The sequence below is a fragment of the Dipodomys ordii genome, unplaced genomic scaffold (genome assembly GCF_000151885.1).
Source record: "Dipodomys ordii isolate 6190 unplaced genomic scaffold, Dord_2.0 Scaffold63, whole genome shotgun sequence".
Lineage (NCBI taxonomy): Eukaryota > Metazoa > Chordata > Mammalia > Rodentia > Heteromyidae > Dipodomys > Dipodomys ordii.
In genome coordinates this window covers 1191476-1213843 of record NW_012267279.1, presented here as the reverse complement: position 1 = coordinate 1213843, position 22368 = coordinate 1191476, and the positions used below count along the sequence as shown (strand labels likewise).

Below are 22368 nucleotides of genomic sequence, written 5' to 3'. Positions count from 1 at the left end.
CCCCCCCCCCCCAGCCAGCACCCTTTATGTCTTTGTTCTTCATTTTGACTTAAAAAAAGCGTTTGGCCAGGGCGACGGAGAAGCGCCCGGGCGCGCGGCCGACACTCCCTGGGCGCGAGTTGTGGAGCCTGGGGCGCGCCGGGCGCAGAGCGGGGTGCAGTTTTTGTTTTCTTTTGTGGACAGGCTCCCCCCTTTCTTTTTTGGTAGGGAGGATAGGAGGGTGCGGGCTCTTAGGCTTTGATCAAGGTCGAAGAGAGGGACGTGGCAAGTTAGCACTTGGTCACCAGGTTCACTTCCACCCGGTCATTCCCCCCCCCCCATCTCCGCGGTCACCGCAGGCTTTCCAGGCGCCTCGGCTATCGAAAGCTCCCCGTCCCCGCCTCCTGCAGCTCTCGCCTTGGAGCCCGAAATCACAACAATAGTAATAGTTATCATCATAATGATGCGGGCAAGCAGCGTCATTAATAATGAATAACCGTGGTCGCCGCCTGGCGCACACCCGGTGTCCAGAATTGCGGAGTAAAAAGCATTGAACAGATCCTCCAAAGTAAAAAGAAAAAAAAAAAGTGTTTGTGTGTGGACAACAAGAATGGATTTCAGACTCGAGCTTGGGGTGTATGTGATGAAACTGAGACTCCACCGGGTTAACTAGCCGACTTTCCCAAACCTTTTTTCTTTTTCTTTTTTTCCCCCCCATCAACTAAATAAAAACTGGGCCTAATAGTCCAGGAAACCCGCATCATCCTGTGGCTGGACTGGCTGGGCTTGGAGGCAGCGGTGGAGGCCCCTGGCTCCCCACCGCCTCGGGCCCGGAGTCCCAGCCCTTAGGCCGCTGCCGCTGCACGTGTTTGCAGCCAGCACCGCCAGAGCCTGCAGTCCCGAGCCTGCTTTGTGCCTTCTAGTCCTGGCGCCCAACTTCACTTTCTAGCAGGCACACCCTTGCAAGGGCCCCCGGACCCTGGGGCCTGTAGCCCTGGGCATTGCTTTTGTTTCTTTGCTTTTCCCCTCTATTAGCCTTCGCTTGCATTACCCTGCTAAGAAAATCCAGAAGGACTTGGAAAGCAAACTTGAAGACACATTTCCTTTTACCCCTCCCCCCCCTCCCGCAGCAGCTCTTGTTTCCTTGCGCCTTCCCATTTCTTCTCAGGATTTTTAAAATTTTCAAATTGATTCTTTTGCAACTGTTTACAGAGAGAAGAAAGAGATCTCAGCCTGCCGCTGGGACACTGAGACATTTCACTCTGTTTTGCTGAACGCAGAAGCATTTTATTTTTTATTTCTTCCTCCCTTGTAGAGAGAATTTGCGGCTAATTATTATCATTATTTGTCCACTCCCTTCCACTTCAATGGAGGACTCCCCGCTTTGTAGCCAGAGTTAGGCCCGAGCTTAGAAAGGATGGTTTTGTGGGGGGAAATTAGGATGGTGTTGAATTGAGGGAGGGAATGAAATGGCTGAGGTTAGGAATGTTTTTAGAGAAAGAGGAATTTGCATTAAAATACAGAGAAATTATCTTATGCCCAGAAAGGAAATGTTGATTGCCACTGAGAAAAGATGTCAATGCAAATCAGTAGACTGCTACTAGAGAATTGTATTTTCATATTTTCTTTGTGCCCCACTTGGTCTGATTTTCAATAAGACAGCAGCAATAATAAAAACACATTTTGATATTTCTCTGAACATTACTAGCCAAATGTTTTTCAAGGAGCCCGATGTTAAACGTATTTCATACATTAGGATATAATTCTTGTTAATTAGCAATAATTTACGTTAAGAGCATAGAAAATGTTGAGGTTACAGGTTTTATATCTGTACATTTGATCATCTTGTTATTTTCAAGAACTTTGCCTCCTATAAAATTAATTAGGTGAAATGTGGAGGTGTAATCAGCAACCTGTGAATTACCACTTCATTTCCTGGTTTAGATTGTAAATCAGTTCAGTCACTACATTTAGAAGACTTTAACCAAGTCTGTTTTGTACGGAATTACCTTTAACTATTTGATACCTAGAATATGTCCTTTATCTCCTAAATAATGTTCCCACATTCAGAACTATATCAGATCTCCAGAGTTAAAAAAGCAACAACAGATAAACCCAAACGAATCTCAATGGAATTTTCAAGAATGTTTTAACTTTAGTAAAATAAAAGAATGCTCCCCCCTCCCTTGCTTCCTTCAGTCTGCAAACCTCAGAACTTGTAGTTAAAGCTACAATCAAAAACAGCTCCATTTGTCAACGTGTATTTAAGATCCTTAATTCAAATAGCAGGAATCTTGGAGAATGACTTGCCTACTTCCATTTCTCACTTGGTCAAAATGAAAGCAAATGTAGGAGGAAAAAAAATGACATAAAGGCACAATGCAGAAGCACTTCCGTCCGTTTCCCATTATTTGAAAAGTATGCTTGTGCAGTCTGGATTTATCTTTGAGTCAGGATGTTGGGCAAAGCAACGTTTAAGTGCTTACTTTGCTGTCTTTATTAGTAGGGAGATAACCTTCATATTCCTGTGATGACCTTATGTTAAATTAGGAGGCGTACCAAAGGCTAGAAATTATGACATGTCCTACTTGAGCACAGGTGCAGCTAGGCAGGGCTCTCTCAACATTATTTCACCCAGCACATCTGGGAGTTACTCCAGATCTTCCCCCTCAATATTCATCCTGGGTAGGGTTGAAATAAATTTAACCTGAGTTCACTGGATTTTTGCACTTTATCAAAATCTGTTCCAATATTCTACACTCAAATTAAAATCTATTTTTTGATTCTCTGTGGCTTTAAGTTCATTAAATGTGAAATTGGCAGCTTGCTAAAGAAGGTCAGACTGATTAACTGTTTAAGACTTGTACATTTTTTGCTTCACTTTTTATTAACTGGAAGCATCCTGATATGTTTTGTATTTTGTGATCTTTTTTTGTTGATAGAGCAAGTATAAGGTTTCCTGAGAAAGACTTTCCTTTCCTCATTTGAAAGGCTAAAAAAATGATAGAAGCTGTTCAAATAAATGTTAGAGTATTTTGGCACAAAAGTTAAGAAAAAAAAAAGCAAAGAGGAAAGAAGGATGTGGCTACCTTGTTATACCATCTATTGGTGATTATGTGTGCAGAAATAGTCCCATAATGAAGCATTTTGGAGCTCATTCAGAAAATTAGTCAACTTTGACAACATTAGGTGAAGTATTTCACATCTAAAGAAAGGACTTCTCAGTCTCATTCTCGAATGTGGCATTTGCTTGACCATTCTGATTTCTCTGTCATGGATGCCACCAAGTGCAAACATGTTTAGAATATTTTAGGCATTCCTTTCTCCAGAATGAAAAAAAAAATGACTAATTGGCTTATTTTCTTAAGTACTCAAAAGTATCCCATTTAGTTAATGTGTCTGAAAAGAATTGCCAGTGAATTTGATATTTCTTTCTTTTCTTTCTTCCTTTTATTTTTGTTGCTCTGCTAAGTGTGAGATCAGAAAGGTTTTTGGCAGAGTGAATTCTACTGCGTTATGATTATTTAGACCCGTTTTACAGGTGAATGCAGTCCTTTCCTTAGTACGGCAGGGTGTGAGAGTATGGCACATTTTTGTGTGATATAGTACCCTTCTGATTTATGATGCTATGTCTGTATCCTTATGAATATATACATCACACACAAAGGGAATGTGTGCTTATTCACCTCATATTCTTTGGCACAATAGGCAAGTTACTGTCCAGGAAAGAGACAAATTTGGATTGAATCCATGTTTTTGCCATGTTTTTCTTGTGGCTAATATTAAAGTATCTTTATGTCCTCTGTTATTTGTCATATTATTTCTAAAGGAAGAATTTGTGTGTGTGTGTGTGTGTGTTTGTGCATACACACACAATCTGGAGTTATGCAAGTCTGATAGATTTCTTGAAATATGTGATAACTTGCTTCATTGATAAATTTACTTTCTTGCTGATCACCTCCACATTCTTATACATTTTGTGTGTCTCCTTTTCTGGAGAAGGCTACAGCTACTTTCCCTAATGTGGGGAGATGGGGTGGGGTTCAAAATGTATGTTCCTCCTTTTCTCTCCTTTTTGGCTTTCTAATAATTGTGCTTTTGTTTCTCTTGTCACAGCCGAACCTCTTGAAGCCATTCTTACAGATGATGAACCGGACCACGGCCCATTGGGAGCTCCAGAAGGGGACCATGACCTCCTCACCTGTGGGCAGTGCCAGATGAACTTCCCATTGGGGGACATTCTTATTTTTATCGAGCACAAACGGAAACAATGCAATGGCAGCCTCTGCTTAGAAAAAGCTGTGGATAAGCCACCTTCCCCTTCACCAATCGAGATGAAAAAAGCATCCAATCCTGTGGAGGTTGGCATCCAGGTCACGCCAGAGGATGACGATTGTTTATCAACGTCATCTAGAGGAATTTGCCCCAAACAGGAACACATAGCAGGTAAATGAGAAGCAAGGAGAAAAAAGCTGTTTGCATGTTTTCTTTTCATTTTCAGAGGTGCTGTAAGGAGTGGTGAAGTGCTTTCTGTATTTCTCCACGTGACTGTCCATGACAGCCTGTAATGTTCAAATAATCATTCCTGTTGCTTTATGTCCAGAACACAGAAAATAAATACTTTCCACCTCATGGAGTCAGATGCAGGTGGAATAGGTACACACACCTGACACCCTTTCTCTCCACCTGCTGATTCTGAATTTCTTCTCTTCCCCCTGTCCTCCTTCTCCTTTAAAAGTATTGGACTTTACTACACCTCATCCAGTTTCCAATGTCCATTTCTGGCCTTGGGGACATAATCAGAGGCAAAGTGGCCACATAGGCATTTGTAGTTGAGCCAATGATCTGTCTTACTTAGTATGTCTGGTTGGGCGTCCCTTGAGGTGTAGTGAGTTCTCCAGTCTTCCCAGAAGTGGGATGGGCTGCCAGGGTGGTTTGGAAGGGGCAGAAAGAGTTAACTGAGCTTCAGGGCTAGCCTTGGATCCATATTGGCTGTCAGCCCGTATGGGGCTGTAATTAAACACAGCCCCGTGGTGGGATGACACTGTGACCTTGACTTTAAGATGCCATTTTCGACTGGCCAGGCCAGAGTAGAGAGGGCAGTTGCTGAAGCGCACAGACATGCTTACTCGAAAAGTTTAAGGGCATGTTGGAAATTTCAAAAGGTTGGTTTGACAGGAACGGCTGCTCCCTGCAGCCTGCCTCCTCAGCTCAATGATAAATGCTTCTTGGTGCTCTCTCTTGTCTCTGATGTGGTTTTGACAGATGTATCTTGATTTTGTTTGTGGTTTACAGAACCACATGTCACCCTTACAAATGTCCAGTCCACATTCCACTGTTTCTGCTATAATGCAACATAAAATTTTTCTTACACAAATAAGATTCACAGGTTCATCAGCTCATTCTCCCTCAGTTAATTTTACCAGAAAGGTAGCTAGGCATGTGCGCTCCTCAGCAGCTCAAGAGAGAAGGAATTAAAGACCAATAGAGGGATTTAAATTCCCTACTCCGAGTGATAAACAACAACACTATATAGAGTGATCTTTCAAAGGACTTTTGATTTGGCACTTTAGTCAAAATGAATGCAGGTTCTGTGGTGATAGAAACTTCTTACCTGTCAAAGGAAAGGATCATTTTCTCTAGCTCCCTCTTCCTATTCTACTAAAGGTAGACTAGTGAAGGTAGTTCATATAATTGTTTGTGGGGTGGGGGGGAGGGGAGGGGGGTCCACTGGAACTTTTCTCTCCCACCTAGTTTAACCATGAAGTTGAACCACAATAGGTCAGTGGTCTAGAGGGAATTAAATATCATATTATTTCTCCTCTTCCCCTCCAGAACTTGATCACTACAACAACCCAAGGTGGCGCCCCTCTCTCTCTCTCTCTTTATAAAAATGGTTTCTGCAGCCAACAATCATACTTTTCCTTTAGTGAAAGGAGAAGTGTGTTTCCAAGGAAGCTGCCTGTGCAGTTTTTCTTGAATCCACCACGTTTTGTTTATGTGACATGTAGGGTTTTTATTTCAATCTTCCCCCCACCCCCAGTAGGATATGGCAATGACCATTTCCATGTGCTGTCTTGTGTCTGGAAGGAAAATGAACAGAAGTGTAAGGCATGATTAATGAAGCAAGAGAAGGCGGAAGGGGATTTGTCGTCTTTGGAGATCCGAAGCCTTGCTCAATCACCAAATATGGAGTAACGCTTGTGTGATGTAACGTCGTATTTACATATCGAGCTGCTCGTTTAAAAGACAAAACACAGTGTCTGTCAAGCAAGAATTAAAACCACACTTCTTCCTGAGGTCCCAAATAGGTTATTCAGTTTAGGTTAACCAGATCCAAATTTTGGGCCTCTGTATTTAGGGGAGGAATCTGAAGGCTGAGGAGAGCCTTATAAATAGTTAAGGCTTTTTACTCTTATGTTTATGAATCCTCTTAAGATAGACAGTGAAAGAAATTGGCTTTAAATCCCTGGTTGTCATAATGATTCTGTTGTTATTTCTTTATTTTCTTTTAAGAATTAGTACAACAGCAGAGTGTAAAGAAGCTAGAAAAAAAGTGGATGGGAGCAAATATGACATTGTATTGGGCTCATACTACATTATTTCACTGAGATTGAAAGCTTTCTAAGGGGTTTAGATACTCAAGGGGTGCACAGGTGTTGCAACCTAGGTGAGGTAAAAATTTCATGCACAAATAATTACAAAGTCTTGATTCCTTTCATTGTGTTTAATCACCTGTTCCTAACCTGGATTTGTCTGTCCATAAATAGTGTGGCCACATCTCAAAGTGAATGTTAGCAGCTAGACTCATGACTTCTCATAATCTATAGTAATGAATTAAGAGTTTCCTATGGTGAAATTAGCTTTCTATCATTGTACATAAATTATGATGCTCTGGCTCTCAGGTACTCCTGAAGTAAAGTTTGGGAAAGACAGCTGTATACTGCCCACCCATTTCTCTAAAGTGCATTTCCACAATTCTAAGCCTGCTTGTCTTTTTTTATGATGAGGAAGGAAACAATAACAGTAATCATTCAGTAGATAATTTGGATTGTGTGTCACAAAAAGAAAGGAGAAGCAATGCTCTATAATAGGAAAGAGATGTATTGATGAATCTCTAGAAGAATATGTTTAGCAACTACATAAAAGATAGTCATTTAAGCATGCTGGGTAGGAAAGGCTTTATTAAAGTGATGTGAATTGGGTTTGAGTTCACTGTGTATTCTATGCCATTTTATAGTCAGGAAGCAGGAGTAAAACGGTGACAGATCTTCCTAAGATATATAAAGCTTAGAATTTGGGGATTCCAAATAGGAGAATCAGGTAGATCTGCAGTAAAATGGCATGCATTTTGATGCCCAAAGCTTTATGTTTTTTTAGGTGATGCATTTTAACTGGTAATGAAATGTGTGTGTGTGTGTGTGTATGTGTGTGTGTGTGTGTGTATTCCCATACTCTATCCACAGATATTAATCAGGTTGCCTTTTCTATTTTATTCAGATATCCAAAGTATTGTGTGATTGAGATCCCTGGAAACCATTGATATAGTATTAATTGAACTAGACATTAGCAGCTTATATTGTGTGGGCCGGTGGTTCATCAACACGTGTGTCAAATACCCACCATCAGATATGAGCGGCTTTTGACTGGCAGGCAGAGCTTTTAATATGGGTTTTGTTTGTCTTGTTTTTGAGGCTCCTGTTTTATGATGAGGGAATTAGTCATGGAAGGTTAGTGAATGTGAAACTGTTTTTTCTTATAGTAAAGGCCAAAAATATTATCCTACAGTGTCAGATTTGAAGTTTGGCTTATTGCACATAAACATCTCTATATTAGGGTTGGCTCATCATAGCATTTGGAGAAAATAGAGGAAAATACCACACATCCTATGGAATGCAGTGAAGTCTGTTGCTATTGGTATGTTATACTGTTTTCTCCTTAAAATCACGAACACAGACTTTTATATCAGGGTTTTTGGCTAGACAGTACAGCTGATATCTAGATAATGACATGTAAGACAGATCCTTTAATGAAGGGAGAAATACTCACTTAAAATGGAAGTACATTAGCATGTTACTTATAGGTAAAATTATAACATCCTTAATGCTTTTCAGAATTTAGGAAATCAATTTGCCTTTTGTTTTTGTGCCCATTCTAATTCTTTACTAGCTTAGACAGAACTGGAGGATATACCAGTACACTTTATGATATAATTGTTGCTGAGACTGTAAATTATAGTATCCTATTATTAATGACTACTTATTTTTCATTTCTCTTTGTTGGTGTGATTTGGAATAAAAACTATTGATCTCTGAGGTGGATTTTTCAGTTTGGCAGCCAAATCAGAAAACATCACCATTAAACAACAACAAAAAATCCAACAACGAAACAATAAAAACAAAAGCAAACCCAATATTTGGCAAACATTTTGTATACCTTTAAGAGGTAGAAAGAGTAGAGAGTATTGTTTCCTAGTAAATACCTAGGGATTTTCATAGGGAGCCTAGGTTTGTGAGGCCATTACCCAAAGACTCATGTGCATGAAGCTGGGAGTCCTATATACAAGCTGTATTTGTAAATAAGACAGAGAAAGGTTGTGAACTGGCAGCTTGGATGTTTTGTCAAAGTACAATGTCAGAGAAACTCTTTCTAAGACAAATTGTAAATAGAACTGTCACAGTGATTGCATGATTGAGCCGCAGAAGTGCCCTACAATTGTTGGCATTGTCAGAGGACTTTTGAAAGCTTAATTAAACACAGTGGCCCGCATGGCTGCTAAATTTACTTGGGAAAGCCAAAAAACAACCCCCTCCCCAAAACAACAACAACAACAACAAAAACCCCACAAAAAAACCAACAACAATTAAAATGTGGATGATCCCAAAGATCCCAAAATTCTTCAGATGTTACCCTTTTGGTGACACAGAAAATGTGCATTGTGCATTTTTTCCTGGTAGTCTTTTATAAATAATAGTTTTGAGAATAGGTCCACGTGATATGAAGATCATCCTGTGTGTGATGTGGAGATTGTGTTAGTTTTTCTGTCTCCTGCTGTTACAGACAGTTAATGTAAAAATGGCCTTTTATTGGAAACACAAATATGTATTCACTTGAAGAACAGGAGCAGAGGGGGACAAAGTTTGCCTCCCATTCTCTTGTGTTTATTCTGTGAAAGCTTAAAAAAACAGTGCTGTAATTTCTCAAATCACTCTACTCCTTGTTGTGGTGCGGGTTGTGTGTTTTCCTTTAAAGGATCTGAAATATGTTTTGCACACCTTTCTCCCAGTAAATGTGGTATTTAATTGTGGAGCTGCCCATGGGCTGGAAAATGCAACGGGGTGTAGAAACGTCAGGCAGGGTCAGGATGGACACCTTCAGCTCAAGGAAGAGGCTAGTTGGATGCATATTAATGGCACGTTTTAGAGTCCTGGAAAATCATTAATTTCACACTGCAGCCTCCGTATAGTTTGGCCAATGTGGGAGGACTAAATTGGGGTACATCACCAACAGGCAGATTCTAAAGAAAACATCCTTTAGATTTCCATGATTTCTTGGTGGTAGTGTTTAATAAAGGAACAGAGGTGAATGGTGGCTTCATACACTAGTCAGTGCGCAAAGGAAGAAAAGTTTGCCTGTCCTGTGGGGGAAAATACTAGATTTAAGTGAAGCAGAAGCCCAGCTAGGGAGATGCACTGCGATTGCGTCACTGGATGTTAACTTAATCTACTTTCGTTGGTCTGTTCAAATCCTTTACTGCACAAAGAAATCATTTGACAGAATTTACCCCAAGCCCAAGTCTGTTTTTACACACAGTAGTATGAGCTTTGTGCAATAAAAAGCACTTAGCATCAAGCTGGACCCAGCCTGGCATCTTGCCACTTTTTCTTTTCTTTTCTTTTTTTTTTTAAAGCTTGAGATTTAATCACCAAGGATCTTTAGTACCTTTCTGCTTGTTCAGATTTCTTTTGGGTCATGGCTATGTCAGCAGTGTTGTTAATGCAAGGATTTTTTTTTTTTAAGATTTAAACTTAAGACCCACTTTTAATATAATTTCAAATCAAGCAGGTTTTTATTTTATGTGCTAATTTGGAGGTCATTAATAAAATTCATGAAATATGTTCAGATGGTATAATTTAGTGGAGAATGACTAATATTTTTATTTGTATCCAAATAGAAAATCAACCCTCATACCTTCTCTCCTCTGTTCTTTTCTCCTGCCCAGGTAAATAAGCCCCTTTAACCACTTCTTCCTTCCCTGCCAGGGTATAGAGCTCTGGCCAATACCAGTAGATTTACCTTTGTAATTTGCCATGTAGTTTTTACAACAATGACCTAATTAATTTGAGCATGAACCATATTATTGCTACTGGAGTCATTTTCTGTCACAAACTTAATTTCCAGGAAATGTAACCTGATGAATAACAATTCTTTAGCTCTCCATATGTGTTCCTAGAGACTAAAGGCAGATTTAAAATAGTAGTAGTAGTAATAATAATAACAACAACAACAAAATGCGACATTATTAAAGCCAATATGCTTGATGCCAAACTCACTTTGAAGCCAGTGAACATCAGACTGTATTTCTAATCAGTTTTAGAATGTAGCATATTCCATATTGGGTTCACTGGAATTTGTCTTCCTGTTTTTTACTGGCCAGCTGCAACTCCCTATGCATTTTTAAAACATTTCAGCAAAGGCTTTTGCTGTTCATAGCAGGGTTAGTAACTTGGGGTCTATTTCTGAGCTCATTCGTCATTCTGCAATGGCATTGAGTTAGGTTGGCAAGGGAAGGATTTGAGGCATGGGGGGTGGTGAGGTCACTTCTGATCCCAGCAGGGAATAGGTGAGCTTCATTTGCCTTTACAATAGAAGCACAGTTACTGCACCTTGGAGGGGCTCTCAGGTGCTGCTCAGATGGGTGCATGTAAATGCCCTGTCAGATGCAGAGCCGGAATATTAATGCTTCTTCCACCACCGCACCATAATAAAGCTGTACACAGCAAGCTTAATATGCAGCTAGTCTGGGGAATTGTATAAACTTAGATAGCCCAGTGTGAAAGACAGCGATGGAAGAATGCTCGCTCTGCCACAGTTCCCGTCTTGTTCTCCTTTGATCTATAGTAAAACGAAAACATCATTTTTTCCTTCTCTCTAAGTTCTCTTCCCAACTCTGCCACCTCCTATCCACCACCAGGATTTTTTTCTTTTCTGTTCTTCTTTTTTTTTTTTTTCATGTGTTGGTATGGAGAAATGCGCCATAATTTGTTTCATATGGTTAATTACAGGCGTTTGAATATTTAAAATTTTAAATAGCCACAGTTCCAGCTTTTCCTGTTAAAAGTATGTGATTTGAACAAAGGGATTACAGTGTAAATATTTGTGGTGATTTGCAACACCCCCTTGTCCCCATTAAACACACACACACACACACACACACAGTTTAAATGTAGTGCTGACTTAAAGGACTTCTGTACCTTCATTTGTACTTCCTTTTTTAAAATTTTTACTTTAAACTAACTCTCAACTGGAACTCCATTAAAATATTTTGCCATTGTATTTTTGAGTCTGCTATTGCTTGAGGTTTTAAAGAGGAGTTTTATAATGTGTTCATTTAACAGAATCAACAGCTGTCAGAACCAGTTGTGGTAAATCCACAAAACGTACAAAGGAAAATACACACATTTCCTGAAACAAAACACTTGGAAAAATAAGCTGCCAAGAACTGGCAAATTAGAAGTTTGCAGACAGGCAACCGAAGTGTCTCATCTCTCAGTTTGCCCTAGAGACTGATCTGAGCAGATCTGATGCAATGCTGCTGGAAGGTTTACCTGGGCAGATTTTCCTCTAAGGCAAGGAGCTGTGTGCATTTGACGTGTGCACCAGAGGTAGGCTCCGCCTCAGCTGGCTCACTCTGCTTCCTTCCTTTCTTTCTTTTTTTCTTTTGATCTCCTTAGATAGACAAAATATGAAGTTCTTAGAATGCTAAACAACAAATTATATTCACCTAAAGGTGAGATGATAAGGTTTAAACTTCCCAAGAAAGCACCCTGCACACGTTTCCAGGTAGGGTTAGCAGTGCATTATTCAGAACTGTAAATGTTCTCTGCCAGGCAATTCCCAGTGGAAACCTGGAGCAGGTATGTTGATGAAGGGGATACCTGGGGACCTTTGGTCACTCACAATGAGTTTTTGTTTGTGTCCTCACTGTTGTTAGCATTGGTGCTGAACAATTACACCTACAATTCGATCTCAGTTTTAGATAGAGGCAAATCCACTGATTAAAAACTCCCATTAAAATAAAGAATGGAATTACTATGAAACATGCAAAGGTGCTCTCAAAAAGATCACAGGTTCGGGTTGGTGTCTCCCCCTCCCCCCCCCCGGCTTTTTTCTATTTTCTTTTTGAACTTTCCTAACACACACAAGGAAGCCTCCTGCTAAGCATCAGGGCATTTAAATTTATACTCATCAGTTGTTCATTTTCTTGATATGTAATGATGCATTAAAAGAAAGCTACAGGAAAAAAAGCACATCTGTTAATTTTTAGGGAAATAAGAAGTTACTTGGATTCTTACCAGTGCATTGTGTGCCAAGTCTGATCTTTCATGTTTCAAATAAGGAGTTTTCTCTTTGGGCAAAAGAGCAGCCCCCTTCAATTCTCAAACAAAACCTGAAGAATTTTCCTTCACCAACTCAAGTCATACCATAATTTCATAATATATTTATATTTAAGGAGAATCCCTTCACCATGAACCATTTACTGTCCATTTTAACCCCCACCCCAAATCCTTTGAGTTTAAAGTTAAAGCAATGCCTTAACTAAGGTTAAAATTTAAGTCTCAGAAGTTTCTCCTCCTATTGCATCCTACTTTAAGAATTACAAAAAGAAATACATTCCTTTTTACATTTAAAAGTGAACATTGGTTACTGAAGAATGATTTAAAGGCTGAAAATAATTTTAATATTAAATCATCACCTCCTCATGTAATGTTTTTGTTATGTTAAGGGGAAAAATCAATAAGGAAAAATTTAATTCTGATAAAGATACTCTTGGATCTTTGAAAACAACTGCTGTCCTTTTAACTAAAACATTTGAGCAGCTTCAAAGACTATGTATTTCTTCTGATCTTAGAACTGTGTGACTGGTAGCAAGCAGGAAAAAAAATCTTATTCTACATACAAGTGGATTGCTTAACAAGTCAGCACAGACACGTACTTGTTTGTACAATAGAGATAAAAATTCCTGTATAAAAATAATTCAGCTGCTGACAGCAGGCATTGTTGTTGGACCTGTCTTTTGTGCTTGTCCCCCGCTCTGGGCCCTCCTCCCCTCCTATCTGCTCCGGGCAGCCTGCTGCCTGCAGACACCTGACCACAAGTTAATTGCTATATATTAAGTATATAGGTATTTTATTTAAAGAGGAATATCCATAGTCCTACATGCATTCCACTCTCCTCTCTTCTGTGACTGTGCTATTGCCAGCAGGAGGATGGTAAGCAAATGCTCTAATAGGGAAAATGACTTGAAGGCAGTTAGGGGAAATTTGGCCTTCAAGTCCCATTTGCTCTGCAGTGCAGCATTGGTTTCTAAACTTTTGTTTTTAATCTAATTCTGATTTACCCTGTCACATTTCATATCAACCCTCACTGAACTCTACTCATGTAGAGTAACATTAGTGTCAAACGGAATTGGACCTGTGGCTGGTACAGATGGCTGTGGATGCAGGTTCCATGTGGCTCTGCGTCCCATCCTTCCTAATAAATGTTAAAAAATGGCACAGTTCTAAGTGGGGTTCACGGATGAGAGTTGAAGTATCAGGGGCAGTACCTGAGAGTTTCTTCCCCCTCTTAATTACTTCACGATGCACCCACATTTCCTCTATAAAAAGTCTGAGGCTGGGGGATTGCAGCAGGAGAAGGGTGGCAGAGAGAAGTTACTGAGATATTTTCCAAGAGGAGTTCAAACAAAATCTTTACAGCCTTTTTGGGTCTAGTGGTGGAGTGCTCAGCATGTACACGTGGCCCTTTCAAAGCTGTTATTCTCAGTCTGACTTGTATATCAGCTGGGGCAGGTCTTCCATATACTTCCGTACTTTCAGCTGGGTGGGAGAAGAGAAGGGGTTCATTGGGAATTCTGTCACTAGACTCTTTAAAATGTCAGTAGGTTAGTAAGGTGTCAGCATGCAAGCAAAGGATTCTTTTCCAGACTGGTAATTGGGGAGCATGAAAATCCAAATTCCCACGATACTGTCTAATAACTGGGGTGGGCTGCTGGTGGTAGGTGGACAGCACAACTTTCTAATGTCAGCTGATGCCTGGATGACCCCTGTTCTCTTGGATTAAGTGCTGCCAGTGCTGATGGGGAAATCAGGATGACAAATCCTGGAAGGACAGGATTTCATTCCTCAGAAGTAAATCAGACCATACTTCTGCCTCCTCTTCCATTGCTCTCCTTTCTTAACTCTCTTCCCCCAAAATGAATGCCACTCCAAGCCAATGAAAAAGCTGTTTTTCTACCATAGTGGATGTTTACACAGGAGAGACATCACGAAGGGGGCAGGGGGGGGGCGTGGAGGGAGGCACCTTTCTGAGAGGGTGGAGGGATGCGTGTTAATCTGTGCTGTTGGAGGACTATGTGGTGTTACCTATGAGCAACTCTGCACTGTTTTTGATAAATTACCATGTTTAGAGATAGGTTTGGCTCTTAAGGGCTTAGTTTTATGAACAAAGTCCATAACGATGTTTGCAGCCTCTGTCTGTCTCTCAGCCCCTTTGGCTTGACTAGAAGCTCCATGTTTAGCTTAAGCTCAGTCTGGAAGATATAACAATTTTGCATTAAAAAAATGAGGAAATCATAGGAAGAAAAACCCTTTGCTTTTTGGATGAATCTTACTGATAATTTGCTAAAGCTCATTTGAATTTTAAGCACTTCTTTAATCTTCAAAGGCTAAATTGCTTTATGAATATGCATGGTGTGGGCAGACTTCAGTTCATTACCTAGTTGTAAATTCTAATGACCATTAGGTCCTTCCAGTAATTGCGAATTGTTTTGCATTTTTGATTGGCCTATTAACATGTACATTCGGTGCACATCAGGCTGGCCTGTCAGCCTGCTGAAGGAGAAAAAAAAGGTGAAAATTGTTTATAGCACCAAGATTCTTAGATTTTTCAATCTTGCAAAATTGATGATGTAAAAAAAAAATTAAAGCAGTGTTTTTTCTTCTCAAGATTGAAAGTTCACCCAGAGATTTGACATATTTAATTTACATGATGACTTTGCACTCCTTCATTAATGCAATTTGCATATGAAGCTGTTGTTAATCACTTTTGATCATGTTTTGTGTATTAGCTGCCTCAGTGGCTCTCCTCCTCATATGCCCCAGTAGAAAGGAGTAAAATGATGCAGCTTCTTGCCAAGTTTCCTTTAGTGAATTGAGGAATGAGAAGTCTAACCTTGAGTAATTACATATGTTTTATCCGTTTTTCTTGTAACGTTAAGTACAGTTTGTGGACGTGTTGGCTGGAAATCGTTCTCATTTGGGGAGAAGACTGTAAAATTTAAGTGTATGATTGAGGCACATCCAGACACACACAGAAATATGGATTGCTTGTCTCTTTTTTGCCCACAGACACTGATGGGCAGCTTCATTGTTCGCGGTTGGATGGTAGGGAGGCCTGGATGTCCCAGTATGAAGACATCAGGTTGTTCCTTTTGGAAGACAGAAAGCTATAAAGCTTTCTTTCCAGCAGTGCTTTGGGTTTTGTAAAATAAATGACCAGCACCTCAACAGCATGTTGGGCTTGGGTTTAAGTGACTCTTTCGTCTTCTAGGTCCAGTAAGTTTTCTGTTCTGAGCTCCAGTGTGTCTTCTAGTTGCCAAGGTAAATTGTGGTCTCCAGGCTCCTCCGAGCCTCCCCCAAGGTAGATGAGTGCCTTGCTTGTGAAAACAAGGTGCTAACTAACGGTTTCCGATTTTGGAGAGCCTGTGATTTTGGCGTTTGCCTTTGCTGTGGAAGAGCCTGTGCTGTATTATTGATGTTCACCTCTGGTTTATGTGTTTGTCACTGGTTTACATGCACAATCAGAACGCTGTAACTGATATTCTGATTAAAAAGAATGTTTAATGAAAGAAAATAAAATTGTGATGGAAAATGAACAGTGTGTAAGAAACATAACTATATTTTTAACCTCTGAGGGACCTAGCCTTGCCCTACCGTGACTTCCATCCATACCATGCTAAAAGCATGCTTCAGTTCAAAGTTGTTAATATTCAGCTGGGAAACAGTATCCAGAACACAAATAAATTATTAAGTGCATGAACTTTTTAGGCAGTAAGATGAACTGATGGGGTCCATCTGTGAGATCCAGGGGCTTTTTATTTGTGTGTGTCGAGCGATTCTGCCCTCTCTGACTTCACAGCCTTTGGTCTCCGGCCAACTGCATGCATAATTGATTCCACACGCACTATCATTTTCTTGATGTAATTGCTTTACTAAGATATGATGAAATCTAATGGATAATTTGCTATTTGAAAATGGGCAAAAAAATCTTCATACTTTATGTTGGGGGTGGATAAGGAGTGGGGAAGGGGGTGTTCAGGTGACCTGGTATTTGAGGAAACAAAACTGAGCAGCAAGAGTAACTTAGTGCATTCGGCTTCAGTGGAGTTGGATGTGGGTAGGAAGGTCTTTGTGACATATGGAAGCCAGTGTAAAAATCTCTCCCTCCTATCAACCCCCTTCATTCCTTCTCATGGTCTCTCCCCTAAACTTTACAAGAAAGGGAACCTAACAAGGTAAAAAGTAAACAATTTAGTCATCACAGGCGTTACTATTCAGACTATCCAGGAGTTTTGCCATGTCGGTTTATTTAACTTTCCAGGAATGTAAATACTGACACAGCCCTAGAAGCAGCAAGAAAGATTACAGTATTAGAGTTAAAAAACGTGAGCATGGAGTAGCTGTGCTTTATACTCAGCTATAATCACACTTTAACATTGAAACGTAATGGCGAGTCAAAACCCACTGGAAACTTCTGCTTATATGGAGTACAAATTTCATCCTAATAGATTGGCATAATCTAGTGTACCCAGGGTAGATTGTTATATAATGCAGAAACTGTATAAATGTCAAGCACACAAATACTTCTACAGGAAGTAAATGAAAAGTATTAGAATTTCTTAAATCACCATTAAATTTTGTTGGTGGGACAATCTCATTAGCTCCCTCCAAATCATGTGTGGCTTTTGCCTTTGGAAAATGTATTTTGAGGGGATTTACAGATGTTGAAACATTGTTTTAATCCAAACCAGTTCATGCTTTAAATGTACCTTAAAAAAATTGTACTGTTTTTCAAAGTGCTTAAAGGGACTGGAGGGGTAAAGGCATAAAAAGTAAATGCATCTCACTGGGGCAAACTGTTTTTCAAGTACAGTCATAATAATGAACAACACATGATCTGAAATTTGATCAGCAAACATATCCTGATGCCAAGGAATTTTCTTTCTTTTTTCTTTTTGCCATTCACATACCAAGGCTCTGTAAATCAATAAACTAGGCAGGCAGAGAGTAACTATTGTAGGGGGAACCAAATTCTGCTATGCAGAATGGTGCAGAAACTGACATTTGAAGAAACATTAATACTACCACCATCAGACATTTAAAAATTTTTTAAAATAAATGACAGAATAGTTTTAAAAGGAAAAAAAAACCCTACCTTCTGACACCCCAAACTTTCAGCTATTAATAGACCACCAGTGAGATAGACTGTCTTTGTGCCTTGAAATGCAAAATGAGGGAAATAATTAGCAGAGGAACAAAATTCTCAAAATTTGAAGAACTTCTGTGATTACTGGGGGTACAGTGAAAGGAAAATGCAAATTTCATCCTGATCTTAATTAGATTCAATTGTGTAGTGGGTGTGTTGGATTTGGGGGGAGGGGTGGGGGCAGGGAGTTCTGGGGGTGAGGCTGGGGAGGGAGTCAGGTTAGCAGGGCCTGTCGAGTGGCAGGAACAAAGACGCCTGGAAGCCGCTGGTGCAGTGTGGGGTGCCTTAAGCCAGAAGCTGATGTTGCTGGGATTCCAGAGCTTTTTAGTTAGTTAGCTCTGGGGATTTCATTTGTCCATAATGGGGAGGGTGGACATAGAGCTTAGAAAGAGGAAGCTGTTGGTCATTAACTTTTTCAGACCACATGGGTGAGAGGTTTAGAATCCTACCCTGGATGCTCAGTCCCACCAGCTTCTCATAATGGCACTGTCCAAACCCTCCCCACAACCCCGGGCACAACCAAAATGCTTTATAGAGTTTAATGGTGGAGATTGGTCAAAGTTCTGCCAAAGTGTGTGGAGCAAGTTTCCTTGGCTGCATTTCCCCTTGCGTGAAATAATAAAAGCTCTGGCCAAGGCTTATGAATCTATTTTTGTTTCATTAATATTATTTATTATGTATTTTATTAATATTTTTAGGAGGGACTGCGCTCTCATTTGACCATTTGTAGTTATAATTAATACATTCCGTACTGGTTGTAAAAAGTGTACTTGCATTTAATTGCAAGTCAGGATAAATTAATGGATATGATTTAAAACAAAACTCACTTAAAATATTCTTTCAGGGAGCAAAGGAGGGCGCAGTCCCTGAATTTAATTTATTTTCTGGGTGAATGTCAGTGGGAGAGGATGGAAAGGATTGTGTGGGTCTCTAGCAGGATCCCTGGTGTGAGTGTGTGTGTGTGTGCACGTGCACACGTGTGTGTGTGTGTGTGTGTGTGTGTGTGTGTACACGCAGGACATTAAGGGCAAAGAGGGGGAGGGAAAACCTGTGAAGGGGGAGGGGTGTCCAGGAACTCAGTTCTTTTCTTTAATTTCTGAGGTTGCCAGGAGGAGCTTAAGCAAAGTGGTCAAGTCCATCTGCTCCAGAGAAGATGGCAAAGAAAAGAGGTTAGTGGAAAGAGGGAGGGAGCACAAAGGGAAAATTGTACGTTGGGAGTGTTGCTCTCCTTGGCTGTGGAGGCCTTGGTGTAGCCAGACTGGTTTAGCAGACAGAATGATAGATTGTTTTGTCAAGGGTCCCAGGGTGCGCCCTGAACTTGAAGCACTTTGTTTATCTTGAATAGAAAGGGAAAAGCACAGACATAATCGATGTCTAGTTTTTAGGAGCTCCAAAGAGGTAAGAGAACAGAGAAGACTCAGGGAGGGGCAGAGGGGATGGGGGAGGGGCAGGCCCTGGTTGTGGCTGTCCATTAACAGATGAACTTGGCCGTGGGCCAGACTTTAGATGAGAGTGTGTCAGAGCTTCAGTGCAGCCAAGCCTTTTCAGTATCTCCCTCCTTCCTTCCCTCCCTTTTTTTTTTCTTTCTTAAAAAATACCTGATGACTATATATCAAATGTTCTTAGGCTTTTTTGGCTAAAGGAAAAAAAATAAGTAAATAGGTAAGTAGATATTAAAAAACAAACGAATAAAAGGACACATAGCTTAATATTAATATTTTTCCATCTCTGGACCAGTTGAGGCAAGTCTTTTGGCTACATCTTCTATCATCTTTCCTGGCTTGCTCTTGGGGAAAAAGAAGTCTTGTGATAACGCCAGTTATCCGGAGGGCCCAGGATGGTAGGGTTGGTTGTGTGCAGTAGGCCGGGGAGGGCAAGCATGTGGGTACAGCAATGGGCAGGACATGGCTGGTGGGTTTGTGTGCACAGGGAGAAAACTGGTGGAAACATCTTTTTTTTTTTTTTATTAATGGCTGAAGTTTAACTTGTTGGAAAGCACCTGTGAATTAATCTCTTGGTAGCTGTGAAAGATAATCTGCAAGAAAGGCCCAGGAAAGGCCAAGGAAGGGGAAATTTGCCCTTGTTCGCAGTGCAGCATTTCCTGTGTGGGACTGATGGCAAACCTATGTGTTTGGGCTGGTTTTGTTCTTGATTATCTTATCTTTTTCAGTCTGTTTCTGTGTTTTTTAGTTTATTGTGACATTATGCATTCCACATATGAGTGTTGGCAAGCACGAGCCATCAGCCCAATAACTTCCTGACATTTTTAGCTCTTTTAATGTGCCGTCTTGGCCTTCCTGCCACCGGTGGCGGAGGCAATTGAATTTCCCTGTTATATGCTGGAGAAGAGGTTGCTGGGGCTAAAGTCAGGTTCATAGAATTCCAGCTCGGGGACACCAGGTCTTCCCAGTGGTTTGGGGGCTTGTCTGATTTGCTGTTCACACAATCATGTATTTCTCCCCACCATAGCCTTGAAAAGACTCTATTGTGAATATCCCTATAAAATGTGATGAAATCCTGTTTCTGTCTGCAGGCGGAAGCCTCTTAGGGGAGAGAGATTTTGATTTTAATTCTTATTTAGTAGCAAATAAAAATCAGGAAAATTTGGTAGCCTCTGGGCTTATCCTAAAGATACCCCACAAAAGTTAGCTTTCAACACAGGCTTTTCTTCTACCTCAGTATCTTTGTAACCTGAATTGATAAGAAAAGGAAAAGGAGCTGGTACCAGCTACTCAGGAGGCTGAGATCTGAGGAGTGTAGTTTGAAACCAGCCTGAGTAGGAAAGTCTGTGAGACTCTTATCTCTAATTAATCACCAAAACAGTTGGAAGTAGAGCTGTGGCTCAAGTGGTAGAAGCAGAACATTAATCTTGAGCAAAAAAATCACAGGTGGACCCATTGCAACAATGAGATGTACAAGTTGTTATGTCAAAAAACAAACTTTACAACTTTGGCCAGGCGGCGATGCAGGGGGTGGTGGTGGTGGTGGGTGGGAGATGGGAAGAGGAGGCAACACTGTTTGATAAGAAATGTACTCACTACCTTGCCTATGTAATTGTAACCCCTTTGTACGGTATTTTCATGATAAAAAAAATCACAAAGACAACTTGAGTTCAAGCCCCAGTACCAGCACTAGGAAAAAAAAAAGAGGAAGAGGGACTGAAAGGGGAAATAAGCCCTTAAAAATGTGTTTCATCTCCTTTCTTTTCCTCTTTAGCCTCTGATTACATGAAATATAATGGTTTGAAGGTGAAGTGGTACTACCATTTCTAGTTGTGTGAATTTGGGCAGTTATATTTCTTTAAGCCATTTGTAAAGTGGGAGAAATCATAGGACACAGTCCATATGAAGCTCATGTGAGCATCCTATGAGCACCTTTATGAATGCTGGCTCAGTGCTGGGCACAGGGTAAACACTTAACAAAGACCAGTTAGTGTTTTCATAACTCATGGTTTGCAGCTTTTTTCTTCTACAAGAATTGGGGTCTTTTCTTTGTGTTGGGTGAACAAGTGAGGAGAGCAGGAATGGAACAGGTGGGTTCTAAAGGAGTATATAGTGTTGCTATGCTCAAGGCGGGCTTCTTTTTGTCTGAGTCTTGGGAGAGGCTCTTGTATGGTGCCATTCAGTAGCTTTTGCAGATCTGGTGAGGTGTGTTTGATGGGGGGAGGGCTTCCGCCATTGACCATTGGCTACCAGCAGCTCCTGCAGAGCCTTGGATTCTACTCCCCACAGACACAGATTGCCTTTTGGGGACTCTGTCCCTGGGTATGTGACTTAAGAACTCTGGATCCACATTTCCAATTCATCACTAATTGGTTGGGAGAGTTTGGGCAAATTATTTAACTTCTCTGTGATATAGAGACAAGCCCAAATCCCTTCCTTGTAGGGCCAGCAAGATGGGTACACGAGGGAGAGCTCAGTAATCACTTGTCAGTCAGGCACATGAGTTGCTATTGCCATCTCTTTGCCTCAAGAAATGCTGTTCTCCCCATTCCACAGCCCCAGAAGGGAGTTACTCCCACCAGGCCCATTGGGTAAAAGGAGGACACTGAGGCTCACCAAGAACTGGACAATTTCCCTGAGAGGCCACAGTGATTACAAAAATCATTCCTTTGGCTTCTAGTTAGCCCCCTGTGCTCCTTTAGTAGGACTAAACAAACAACGGGGCTGCCCAGCTCTGTGGGGCACCCTGGCTTGGTGGGCAAGCTTTTCAGCCTTGTGGGTAAGAGAAGCATGTTCCCATCTAGCCTCTGGGTGCATGTCCTGGCCATAGTGGAGAAGCCTTGAGACAGTGGAACAATTGCAATGTAAGGAATCCTGTTTTACAAATTGTTATTTCTCCATCTGTCTAGAATGAGCCAGGATCATGTGAAGTAGAGGGAGCAGAATTTATTATTTGTGTGTGACTAGGTTAGGAGACAGCAGAGGACTGACCAAGAAACTATGCTTGCTTGGATTATTAAGGGCTGGGAAAGTCTGCCTTTCAGCAGCCCTACATATTGTCCCTTTGTCAATCGTTCTCTGGCTACACCTTTAAAGGGCATGGAGAGTCAGAATTGTACTGAGGGAGAGAGTAACTGGATGTGTGTGTGTGTGTGTGTGTGTGTGTGTGTGTGTGTGTGTG

At 40.8% G+C, this 22368-nt stretch overlaps 1 protein-coding gene across 6 annotated transcripts in view; it reads left to right on the top strand.

Moving 5' to 3' along the window:
- Window positions 1-22368, top strand: part of Bcl11a (B-cell CLL/lymphoma 11A (zinc finger protein)) — a 100731-nt gene that overhangs the window by 3541 nt on the left and 74822 nt on the right. For all 6 annotated transcript variants that reach the window (XM_013022504.1, XM_013022502.1, XM_013022501.1 and 3 more), the window contains exon 2: window positions 4096-4425. In XM_013022504.1, the coding sequence (XP_012877958.1) occupies window positions 4096-4425 (330 nt within the window). The remainder of the gene's footprint in view (window positions 1-4095; window positions 4426-22368) is intronic.